Source organism: Mastigoproctus giganteus, chromosome 9 (assembly GCF_048544385.1).
Source record: "Mastigoproctus giganteus isolate SK-2022 chromosome 9, ASM4854438v1, whole genome shotgun sequence".
NCBI lineage: Eukaryota > Metazoa > Arthropoda > Arachnida > Uropygi > Thelyphonidae > Mastigoproctus > Mastigoproctus giganteus.
This window is the reverse complement of record NC_143583.1, coordinates 169,682,565-169,695,095: the sequence shown is the minus strand read 5'-3', so window position 1 is coordinate 169,695,095 and position 12,531 is coordinate 169,682,565. Positions and strand designations below refer to the sequence as shown.

General features: G+C 37.5%; 1 protein-coding gene across 3 annotated transcripts in view; it reads left to right on the top strand.

The window, feature by feature from the left end:
* S1P (membrane-bound transcription factor site-1 protease) overlaps nucleotides 1–12,531 on the top strand; it is a 680,544-nt gene that overhangs the window by 598,668 nt on the left and 69,345 nt on the right. For all 3 annotated transcript variants that reach the window (XM_090381734.1, XM_090381736.1, XM_090381735.1), the window contains exon 25: nucleotides 4,220–4,363. In XM_090381734.1, coding sequence (XP_090237860.1) covers nucleotides 4,220–4,363 — 144 coding nt within the window. The remainder of the gene's footprint in view (nucleotides 1–4,219; nucleotides 4,364–12,531) is intronic.

Genomic DNA, 12,531 nt, shown 5'->3' with positions numbered 1-12,531 from the left:
CAGAAAGCTGATGAAGGGGATACCATGATCTTAAATAAAAGTACATATATTGATAAAATGAAACAAATCCTCTCTGACCAAGATACATACAAAACCGACAATACATACAATATTTCCAGACACAAAAATAAGCTTGATACCATCCTAAGGAAATTAAAGGCTAATAAAGAAATTAACTTACATACTTTGCAACAAATCGGCATACGAAATAACATCCTTCCGCACATGTTTGGTATCACCAAACTACACAAACCCAACCATCCATTAAGACCAATAGTCTCTTTCAATAAATCAGCTTTTGCCAACTTATCCTCCTTTCTAGTAAAGATCATTTCCCCCTTACAATATTTTCAAAATATAAAGCTAATAACACCATCCAAACATTTGAAAAAATAAGTTCTATTACAATCTCCAACAAAGACATTTTAACATCTTTCGATATAGTCTCTTTATACACCAACGTACACCTGCCATCCACTCTGCAAGCCTTACATTATTTCCTAATGGAAGACAGCACCTTAACCAATCACACCTCTCTCTCAATCGATTGTATACTAGAACTCACATCACTTCTATTAGACGCCAGATATTTCCGGTTCCACAATCAGATATACCAATAGATATTCGGTTTACCCATGGGATTGGGAATTTCAGCCCCCCCATCCAAAATTTATCTAGCCTCCATAGAGAAACAAATATTACAATCAGATTCTTCACCTGTCAACTGCAATGACAGGTGAAGGACAACCTGTCACTGCAGTTTATTAATTTTATGATGGCTTTAAAACTGTTGGAGTTCAAAAAAAAAAAAAAAATATATATATATATATATATATATGAAAGAGCCAAGGCAATGTGCTTTGCTATGTTTTAAATGAATCTGAGAAGTTTATCAGGGTTGGATTAAATTATCATTGGTCATTTATTGAAAGAGTTTTGTTTGGTGATATACCAAGATTGTATGTATATTTTCCTGTGATGGGTGGGAAGCTTTGAATTATTCAAAAAGATCCTGATTTTCCTCTACATTATCAAAGATATTTTACCATGTAAGTAATACAAATCCTGCCAAATACACAAAAAAATATAAATTATTCACAAATTTGGATCATCCAAGTTTAAAATAAATAAATTTCAGCTTATATATATTGAAATGATATTGAAATAGAAAGAGCCACCTAATGTAATGGGAGTATTGGCTGGGGTGAACACAGTCAATGTGGCTATTTGTACAGTTGGAAAAAAATTTAGATAAGAACAAGCATGGGAAGAGGCTACAGTTTGATGGAATTGTGACAGTGAGACATACGCACACCTGCCTGGCAGATTATGGTCTATTTCCCTCAGCATGAATTGTTGAGGAGACTTCCATCCTGCAGTGGGTTGATACAAGACGTGTGTGTGTGTGTGTGTGTGTGTGTGTGTGTGTGTGTGTGTGTGTGTGTGTGTGTGTGTGTGTGTGTGTGTGTGTGTGTGTGTGTGTGTGTGTGTGTGTTGATCCGCGTCACATTGTGAGTATGCTTTCCGAGAGCCTACTTGAATTTAGTAGTCCTATTTCCCTATCTTTTCAGTCCATATACATATTTATAAGATGTGCATTAGTGTACCAGTAAATTTCAGGGTGTGTTTTGTGGCTAAAATTAAAGAAAAAGAAAATTTCTATAAACATAGGTCCAAAAACATTTACTTTCTTAATGAGTTAAAACCATTTGAAGTTTTGTTAACTGTTTTCAGGGTTGTTAGCAATAGAAGTTTTCAGAGTAAAGAAATACTTATCCCAAGAACCACATTTAAATTTTAATTTTACTTTTATTGAATCATACTCACAAATCCCTCTTCCCAGCCCTCAATCACTAAAACATTTTTAAGATTATTTTGGGTCCACTCTGGAACCATTCTTTGGGCCACTGCTTTTTAGAGTGAAGAGAAGCTTATACACAGTGTGGCAATTGGAAAATGAGATGGATGTTATGAGATGAGTGCTGATGCTGCCAGCTACTAGAAGTAAACATGAAATGAAAGAGTTATTGTTCCCCAGCACCACAGTCAAGGTCAGTGGAAATTGTCACCCTCTCTCCTGTGTTATTGAGGGAAAATGAAACAAAGAGTTTATGTTCAACTGGACAAAAGTGCCATAGAAATGTTTCAAATGATGAAGCTAGTGTATGGAGAGAATCGCCTGTCTTGTGCAAGAGTGTGTGAGTGGCATAAACATTTCACCCATGGAAAGGCGTCTCCATAGCCAGGTGGGAAGGAGCAGCAGTGCGTACCACACGCTTCTTGATTAGACCGGGGTTCGAGCCCGTCACCACCAAATATGGAGGATGCGGAAAGGTCAAGGAATGACCACCGCATATTCCGGAGCAATATGGCCTTAGTTGCTAATGCTCCTAAAAAACCAAACAACAACCCATGGAAGAGAACCACTGGAAGATGACGAACATAGAGGTCCAGCAAATGGTTCGAATGCCAGAGTTGATTGAAAGGGTGTGGGAAATTATTACCAATGTACAATGCTCTGAATGATTTCAGAACATATGTGCATTGAATATGGAAACCATTCAATAAATAATAACCCAGGATTTGAAGAAAATTAAGGTCTGTGCACAGTTTTTTCTCACATTAGTTAACAGATGGTCAGTGACAGGTGTGAGTTCAACACCGGAGAGAACTCATTGAGGCTGCTGAAAGCAAACCCAACTTCCTGAATTCGATTGTTACAGCTTACAAGATTTAGTGTTTTCACTATGACCCCACAACAAAGTGTGGTGTAGAAATCGGTAAACTCTCCCAAAGCCAAAAAAGTTTGTTGAGAGAGAGAGAGAGAGGTCAAAAATTGAAACCATGCTCATCACTTTTTACGATAGCAAGGGAATTGTGCACAGTGGCCAAAGTGTTGCTGCTACCTACTATCTGGACATTTTGAAACATTTGTTGCAGAGAATATGTCATGTGCAGTCTCAGTATGGAGATGACAGTTGGTTCCTCTTACACGACAATGCACCAAGTGACAAGGCTCTCATTATTTTGGAGTTTTTGGCTAGCAAAAAAAAGTCTGTGTACTGTCACAGCCACCGCATTCACCAGGCTTAACCCCATACGACTTTTTGTTCCTAAAGCTCAAGCAACCACTGAAAGGCTGTTATTTTGTTGATACCATTCAAAGAGCTGTGACAAGAACATTGTACAGTATACAAGACATGGCCTTCCACCAGTCATGCTAGTCATTTCATGATCATTTCATTCAGTGTGTGGATGTGCAAGGAAGTTCCTTTGAATAAACACATATGAGATTGTTATTTTTTCTAGCATCAGTCTCGTTTTTCCAATTGCCACACTATGTATGTTTAAATTAAGTTTAAATTTTAGTTTTTTTTATTTATATTCACAAGATACAAAGCTCCCTTCCTAGTACTTTCAGGTATTAAAACTTTTTAAAACTGTGTTTTGGATCCATGAAACTCCTTTTGGGACAGTGTGGAACATGTATTTAGCAGCAGTCTACAATAGGAGATGTATGAGACGGTTTGCTTTGTGGTCTGTATTGGCTGAATCCCTGCATAAGATAATAAAATAAATAATTACTGTAGAATATTCATTCCATTCAAATACTCAGCTAATATGGTTTAAGAGTGACTTTATTTTGAAAAGTTCAAGCTATATTTGAGTAAGTAAATGTTTTAGCCCTTTATTTATAGAAACTTTTTCCTTCATTTTAAGACACATAACATGCTGTTAAAATTTGTTGGCAGGCTAATGAAATATTGTGTGTGTGTGTGTGTGTGTGTGTGTGTGTGTGTGTGTGTGTGTGTGTGTGTGTGTGTGTGTGTGTGTGTGTGTGTGTGTGTGTGACCAGTGTAGCTGATACTAAAAAACTCATTCAAATACTCACTCAACTACTGCACTCCCATGGTGATCATGGAAGTGCATAGTACATGATCACTAAATGTGGTTTTAATGATAACATTTTATGACAGTGATAATTATGGTAATTATAATTGATTAATGAATTTATGATAATATAACATTCTTATGAAAAAAATATTAATTATGCCCTACTCTGAGCTGTGTGATTGTTCTATAGAGTTTAAAAAGAAATATCATGTATTTTTTATGTCCATGTTTTTTGTATGAAAAATTAAAAAGATCAAGAATCAGCACATTAAATAAATTATGGATATGCATTACTTTTTATATATCTGAATTTCTCATTTTATAGGCTTAGAGGTGTTAAAGGGACAGACGGAGAGGGTAGATAGCGTTGCTATTCTTGGTCTGTACCAATCACAACCATCAAATGAAGCTGGTCGGATAGTGGTATATGGAGATTCTAACTGTTTAGACACTGCACATTTGCAGAAAGGTAGGATAATGCTAAATTGAAATTTCAATATGTACAAGTATAAGGTAGAAAAATGAGAGTTGGAATGGGATATATACAGTCAAATCTTGTTAATACAAAGTTCAAGGGACCTAAATTTTCACGTTTTGTAATAACGAGGCTTGTAGTAACGAGGTCCCCCAAAAATGTCGAAATGTTACCATTTTTTCTTTATTTTATGTTATTTATTTATTTTTTTTTTTTGCACATACTATATATATCTAAAAATAATAATATCAAAAATAAATAAATTTAAATTAATAAAATAAAATAATATGAATAAAAAATAATAAAAACAAAAAAAAGCCTTGTCTAACAATACAGTAAGAGGAATAGCAAACTTTTTAAAGATTTTATTTGTAAGATAAACTAAGAGAAAAGCAATTAATGGAAATGAAAATATTGTACAGTATATATTTTGATATTATTATTATACAGGGTGTTTCAGTTAAACGTTTCAGAACTTCTAAGAGGGGTAGGGTACATCCTGACAACTCGAAATCATATAGCAATGTGGGATCGGAAATGCTTTCCTGAAGCGGTGTTGTACACAGAAGCACCATAAAAAGAAAAGAGACCGTAAGTGAGAAATCGTTTTAATAATACATGAAAAGAAGCAAAAGGTACATGGATTAAAGTAAGTGTTCGAAGTTTCTTCAACCTCGTATTGCTTTCGCACAGTGGTACCTTGGAAAATGTGCTACAAATCCCCTTTTTCCTGCTGAAGTGTTGTTTTCCGATGAGGCATCCTTCACAAGGGAAGGAATTTTCAACACGCATAACGACCATATCTGGGCGGTCGAGAACCCGCATGCAATACGACGTCGTGCAGCACAGATTCGATTTTCGGTCAATGTATGGGCTGGTATTATGGGAGATCACCTCATCGGACCTTACCTGTTACCGTGTCGTCTAACCGGACCTATCTACTTGATCTTTCTGCAGCAAGTATTGCCACAACTTTTGAGAGATGAACAGATTTCTGCATCGACGCAACAGACAATGTGGTTCCAACACGATGGAGCCCCTGCCCATTATAGCAGAGATGTTCGTAACTACCTGGATGTCACATTTGGTCAACAGTGGATCGGACATGGTGGTCCCGTGCGTTGGCCTGCTCGGTCACCCGACCTATCATGTCTTGATTTTTATTTCTGGGGTCATATGAAATCGCTAGTTTATGACACCCCTGTTGACAATGCTGAGGAGCTGGTTGCAAGAATCGCAGTAGCTGCCGAAGAAATTCGAAATTCGCCTGGAGTATTCCAGAATGTTCGGATGTCCATGTGTCGGAGATGTGAGGCGTGCATTGTAGCCCGTGGAAGAAACTTCGAACACTTACTTTAATCCATGTACCTTTTGCTTCTTTTCATGTATTATTAAAACGATTTCTCACTTACGGTCTCTTTTCTTTTTATGGTGCTTCTGTGTACAACACCGCTTTAGGAAAGCATTTCCGACCCCACATTGCTATATGATTTCGAGTTGTCAGGATGTACCCTACCCCTCTTAGAAGTTCTGAAACGTTTAACTGAAACACCCTGTATATTAGTATAATGAATTAGATAGTATGAATCAGAGCTTTAATGCTCAATACGTTCTACGTTGATATTAATATTTGTAAAATAATAAGAGGAATTTACCTCAATATAGTACGTAGAACACTTCAATATGATACTCTCCAGAAATTAAAATGAAAAAATCGAAAATCGTACATTAGAGTAAAAAATAATTAAAAACCAATTTAACACAATTTAAAATCAATTTAACACAATTAAAAATATTAAAAAGAATCTAACGAAAATATTCAAAACGATTTTCCTTCCTGAAGCTGACAACACTTTTCGACCGTATGTCGTGTTACAGGAATAAAAATTACCGAATAGGGTTGAACATGAAACTTAAATAGTGATTATTTGTCTTCGCGCATGCGTGTAAAGGTCCACGCATCGGAGATCAAACATGGCCGACGAACATTAACTGAATTCTCGTGTAATTTAATTTCTATGGTTTCTGCAATTAATAGTCGTGTATAATTATGTTGGACATTAAGTATTTTGGCCTCATTAAATAAAAAAGTATGTTTTTTGTTAATGGCACGAAAGGCTAATTCTGACGCTGCTGAACAAGAAGCATGAACTGAGGCTTCATGTTGATTTACATGAATATTCAGAGAAAAACACGTCGAACCTTGGCAAGACAAGTCGCAATCACCACAAGAAATGTTGTATACCAGGTCATTAATTTGTGTTGCGAACGTGGAAAGAACCGAGCAATTGTTCAGTATAGTGTGTAATTAGTATAATGTAGAAAATTGAGAGTTGGAATGGATATATCAGTCGAATCTCGTTAATACAAAGTTCAAGGGACCTAAATTATTATTATTAGCCATATGGTGCAAGGAAACCTGAGGCTCATGCTGCATTAGCCAGAAAGAAAAAAAAAAAAATTCCCCGCATTACCCTGAGAGAGAGAGAGAGAGAGAGAGAGAGAGAGTCAGAAGTACAAAGGAATCACCAAGAAAGCAAGAAAGAGAATAATGATGATATCCAGCTTAGGACCCTGGCTTTGCCAAGCTCGTACTCACTAGATGTTAGACCTTGGGCTCACATCTGGTGAGTACAAGCTTAAGTATTGGTAATCACAGTAAAAAGAATTAATCTCAGTATAAAAGATGTACAAACCATTAACTTTTTGATAAATTAATCTAATTTAAAGAAAGAATCCAATGTTCTTTGCACAGACATTATCAAATTCAATAGTTGTTTATTTATCAACGTTAATGCAGGCCAACATATTCTCTATTATGCTCAATGCACTTTGGGCATGTTTTTTAGATGCCAGTATGTGCATGCTTCTTCACTTACACTGTTACTGGTAACAAAAACAATGGTGTTTTTGTTACCAGTAACAGTGGTGCTCAGCAGCTCTTGATGTCTTGCATTGCTGTGGTAGTAACTTCATCATGTACAAATTCTTCAAATTTGCCAACAAAATCCATATGCTCCTTCAAATTTTCCCATTCCTCAATGTTGCTATCACATTCGTCTGCTGGACAATGTTTTTCAATGATATTCACTCCAAAGCCACTCTTTCTGAAGCAGTTGATTATTACACTTGAAGCAATCCTGTCCCAAGCAATAACAAGATTACGAGTAGCGTTCAAGACATTCCAATTTGGCTGCAAATTGTTCCCTCCCTCCTTCTATGTTGAGGATAAAGTACCTTATCAGGCAGGCTCTTGTGGTTAAAAATAACACCTTGATCCAGTGGCTGCATAAAACTGGTAGAAATGGGAGGTAAAAACAAAAGCAACAAAGCCATATATTTGTCAACTAAAGTGTATCGGCAGAATGTGCCGTACAACAATCTAAAATTATCAAAATATTCCTTTTTCCTGAAACCATTCTTCTGTCCACTTTTGATAACCAAGACTGAAAAATTTTGACTAAGCCAAAATTTTTCTATTGGCTTATTGGACTCATAATCACAGGGAAGTAGGTTAACTTCTTTAAAACATCTTGGCTTGGAAAATTACCAATCACAAGTCGGCATAGTTTTGTATTGCTATCTATGCTGGAATTGCAGCATAACAGAACAGTGGGTCTTTGTTTACTTAATTTTCCACCAGACAAGACTCTCCTCGAACAGAAAATGTTTTGTTTGGCAGCAAATTATAAAATAAACCTGTCTCGTCAAGATTAAAAATATCCTTTGCCTCATATTTTTCAAGAATGGAATGTGCAGAATGCAACATGTCTGTAGCCTTTTCTTTGTAAACCAATCCAGACTCACCGCAAACATTTCGCGAAACGAAATTATTCTTGTATTTAAAGTCGCTAATTCCATAATAAATAAATTTTCTGTTTATACTCCAAAACGACCATATGGGCAGAGGAGTTTACAAGGTAGAGAGAATACAAGAAACAGCACCGTATTCAGCAGTCATGGGCTTGAACCCAGGTCACTCGAGGCATGTACACATGACCACTCGTCTATGGCGGCCTTTCCTTGTTGCTGAGCAAGATAATTTGCCTTTTCTTGGCAAATCAGACCAATATTGGCAAATTAGATGCAAGCATTTGTTGGTACCATTCGAAAAATTTTGTTTAAGCTACTCTTGTTTTGAATCAGGAATTCGTTTCCTGTTCTTTTTTTATCGCTGCTCGAATATCGCACTCTTCTTCAAGTTTTTTTGGTTTTTCAGTATTTGTAGGTAAAGTAGGTAAAGGGATGTTGTATTCCTTTGCAATGTCCTGCTTCATTCTATCCTATCAGCGTTTTGTATAATTTTCAGTTTAATTTTCAGTCTTAATTCTGCTATAACATTACTAGATGAGATTTCATATAGAGAAACTTGAAATTAATTTAAAGACGAGTTCCAAAAAAGACATTAGCTCAGATAAAATAGCACAAAAATATATTACACTGTAGCAAAAGACTCTGAAATCATGTAACAATTGCAACTGACCTTTTTCCTTGGAGAGCGAGGGAGTGTATGTAAACAACTTAAAAAAACTATTTTTATTCTTTTGTTAATTTAACATCTCATCTTTCACAATGTTTTTCAGAGTGCACTTAAGCTGCTGTAAACTGGTTTTGTTTACACAATAGTAGTAGTAGTAGTAGCAGTGGCATTTGATGCAAGAAAGCAAGTGTATGAGCTTATGCAGCATCAGCCAAAAAAAAAAAAAAAAAGTCACACCATTCCCTCCAAATGCCTGTCCAGTTCCTTCCTAAATTTATTCAACCTAAACTTCCACAACAATAGATGGAAATTTGTTCCAGCAATTAACCACCCGCTGGCTAAAGGCAAATTTCCGCACATCTAATCTACATCTGTCTTTTCTTAATTTGAATTTATGCCCCCTTAGGTTCGTAATCTGAACAAGTGGAAGGATCCCATCAGAATTCAGTGTGCTCAACCCATTCAAGGCCTTATACACCTCAATCAGACCACCGTGCAGGTGCCTAGTATCCAGCCACTACAGCAGAACTTAAGCCTCTCTTGGTAAGAGGATCCCTTCATTCCCCTCACCAATCTTGTTGCCCTTCTCTGTACATGTTCCAAACAGCAATCCCATTAGTACTTAATGGAATTGCTGTTTGTAAATCGCTGGTTGGGGTTGAATGATAAACAGATGTGTTAAAAGGCATAATAGGTCGGGCAAAATTTTGGTGTTATTAAATTTAGACGTGAGGCTATACGCGAGATGAAAGATAATAGTGTTTGCTGTCCCCTATTGGGGCCACAAAAAAGCAGGGGGTTACACTAGAATTTGGCTGAAAGAGATTTACATGAAAGCGGTAGAATTTAGACGTTGATTAGAATTTGGCGGCATTGTTAAGGGGTGTACTCCGTTGGTTTAGTGAGAGAGGGGGAGACTGAAGACTGGGTAGAAAAAAAAGATAGAAGAATAGGGACGATAGAGTAGGCATCCCCAAACAGGTCAGTGGAGACGAGCCCACCAGGCAAAGTATGGGGGGAGGATGAGACAGGTCTCTGTCTCCCCCTCCCTGCCTGGGGATGGGATTTTAAAGGGAACCGGGTTAGAGTACCCAGTTCAGATCGCCAAATGGCATGTCGGCAGCAAAGCCACAGTATGTCTTTGTTGGTGATGGTTGTCATGTCCATGTGTTGAATCCGGTAAGGTCAAGCTGCCCATCCTGTTCTGGGGGTGGGATATGTTAGCTGGCAGCAGGAAACCACCAGGCGAAGGGGTGGGAGAGAGACACATTTTCTTTATTCATAATCTGCATTCCTACTCTACTTGCATTTTTTTTTTTTTTTCCAAGTTTTATATATATATATATATTTTTTTTTCCTTTTTCTTTTTTTCACTCACACTCATTCATCTTTTTCTCGCGCACCAGGGGGGGGGGATGCAATGATGTGTAATGTAAATTTAGATACTAATTAAAACTAGGGTTAGTGTGTACTTAACGTAGCATTTATGGTTTGTGTTATTTTTCTCACAGACTTACACTTTCATTCATTCTTTTAGCTTTCATTTCATATATTCAACTCTTGCTTTCTGCACTGCACTCTCTAGGCACTCAACTTACTGTAATTCTTCAGTTGTGGTTCAGGCCTAGCTGCAAGTTTTTTATAGGCCAGGGGAGAATGCAGTGTTTGTGTGGTTAGTAAATGTTTGTTAGTATATATAAAGTAATGTAAGTTATTCCCAATCTCGGCCAAAAACATTTGCTATTCCACTCATTCCCATGCACTCTCTCTTTCCCTCATGCTATGTCACTCTTTCTTTCACCAAAACTGCCATTTATTCTCTTTTACCATAATTCCTAGTTCACTCAGTGCCCAACCTATTCATTCTGTCTTTCATTCTCATTCATTCATTATTTATTATTATTATTATTAGCCATATGGGGCAAGGAAGCCTGAGACTTATGCTGCACCAGCCAAAAAAAAAATTCCTGAGTTACCCTGAGTGAGAGGTAGAAAGGAATCACCAAGAAAGAGAAGAATGATGACATCCAGCTCAGGATATCACCCTGGATATGCCAAGCCCACACTCACCAGATGTGAGCCCTTGGGGTTCTTTGTGCCCAATCTAGTCAGAAGACCAACAATGGTTGGAGTTTAAAGAAATTTCCCCCCTCCATTTTTTGCTGTAACTATGTGCTGGTTTACTCTTTATTTGCTACTTACTTTTTTAGCATTAGCATTAGTAGAGGCATTTGATGCAAGAAAGCTAGCTTATGCAGCATCAGCCAAATAAAAAAAAAATAATAATAATAAATAAATAAATAAAAATAACCACTTCCACTTACTTCACCTCTCTGTTCGTTCGAAATACCTGTCCAGCTGAGCCTTAAACTTATTTAGGCTATCAACTTCCACGACAAGGGATGGAAGTCTGTTCCACCAACCAACTACCCGCTGGCTAAAGGCAAATTTCCTCACGTCTATCCTACATCTGTCTTTCCTCAATTTGAATTTATGCCCTCTCAGGTGATTATTCTGAGCAAGAGGAAGAATCCCATCAGCATTGAGCATGCTCAAACCATTCAAGGCTTTATACACCTCTATCAGATCACCTCGCTGGTGCCTAGTCTCCAGACACTGTAATTTGCAAAACTTAAGCCTTTCTTTGTAAGAGCACCCCTTTGTTCCATTCACTAATCTTGTTGCCCTTCTCTGTACTCATTCCAGCATCTCTACATCCTTCTTAAAATGAAGCCTCCAGACCTGTATACATTCATACTCTAGGTGTGGCCTGACCATTGACTTATACAAGTGAATAATCACCTCCTTATCCCTGCTAGAAAAATTCCTATATATCATTGACAATACACCATGAGCTACTCTTGCAGCCCGTCTGCACTGCTCACAAAACTTCATATCTGCCTGCACAACCACCCCCCAGGTCCCTTTCATTCTCTACCACTGTCAGTGTAGTACCACAGAGTTGATACGTTGCTCTGAGGTTGCAGTTTCCCATATGTAGTACTTTACATTTGTCAGTGTTAAACTTCATTTGCCACCTCTCAGCCCATCCGCTCAACCTTTCCAGATCCTGTTGCAGTAGCATAGTGTCAGTAGTGTCCTTGACAACCCTGCCAACCTTCATATCGTCTGCAAACTTGGACATTAAGCTTGATATACCATCATCAATATCATTTATAAATACAGAAAACAATAATGGACCCAATACTGAACCCTGAGGGACTCCACTAATAACACTAGTCCATGATGAGCAGTGTCCATTGATTACCATTCTCTGTCTTCTCCCCCTCAACAACCCCTTTATCCCTAGCAGCAATTTGCCTCTAATGCCACACTGCTTCAATTTGTGCAGCAGTCTTCCATGTGCAACAGTATCAAAAGCCTTTCTAAGATCCAAGTATATAATATCAAAGTTATTCCTTCATCCAGTTCCTTTGTGACTACATCATAGTATCCAATCAAATTAGTCAGACAAGACTTCCCCTTAACAAACCCATGCTGTGTCCGAACTATAACTGAAGTCTTGTCTAGATGATCCTGCAGTGCTTCTTTAACCAGTGCCTCCATTAATTTCCCTGGAACAGAAGTTAAACTAACAGGTCTATAATTACTTGTGTCGCCCTTTGATCCTCCTTTGTGAATTGGGGTCACATTTGCACATCTCCAGTCCATGGGTACTTCC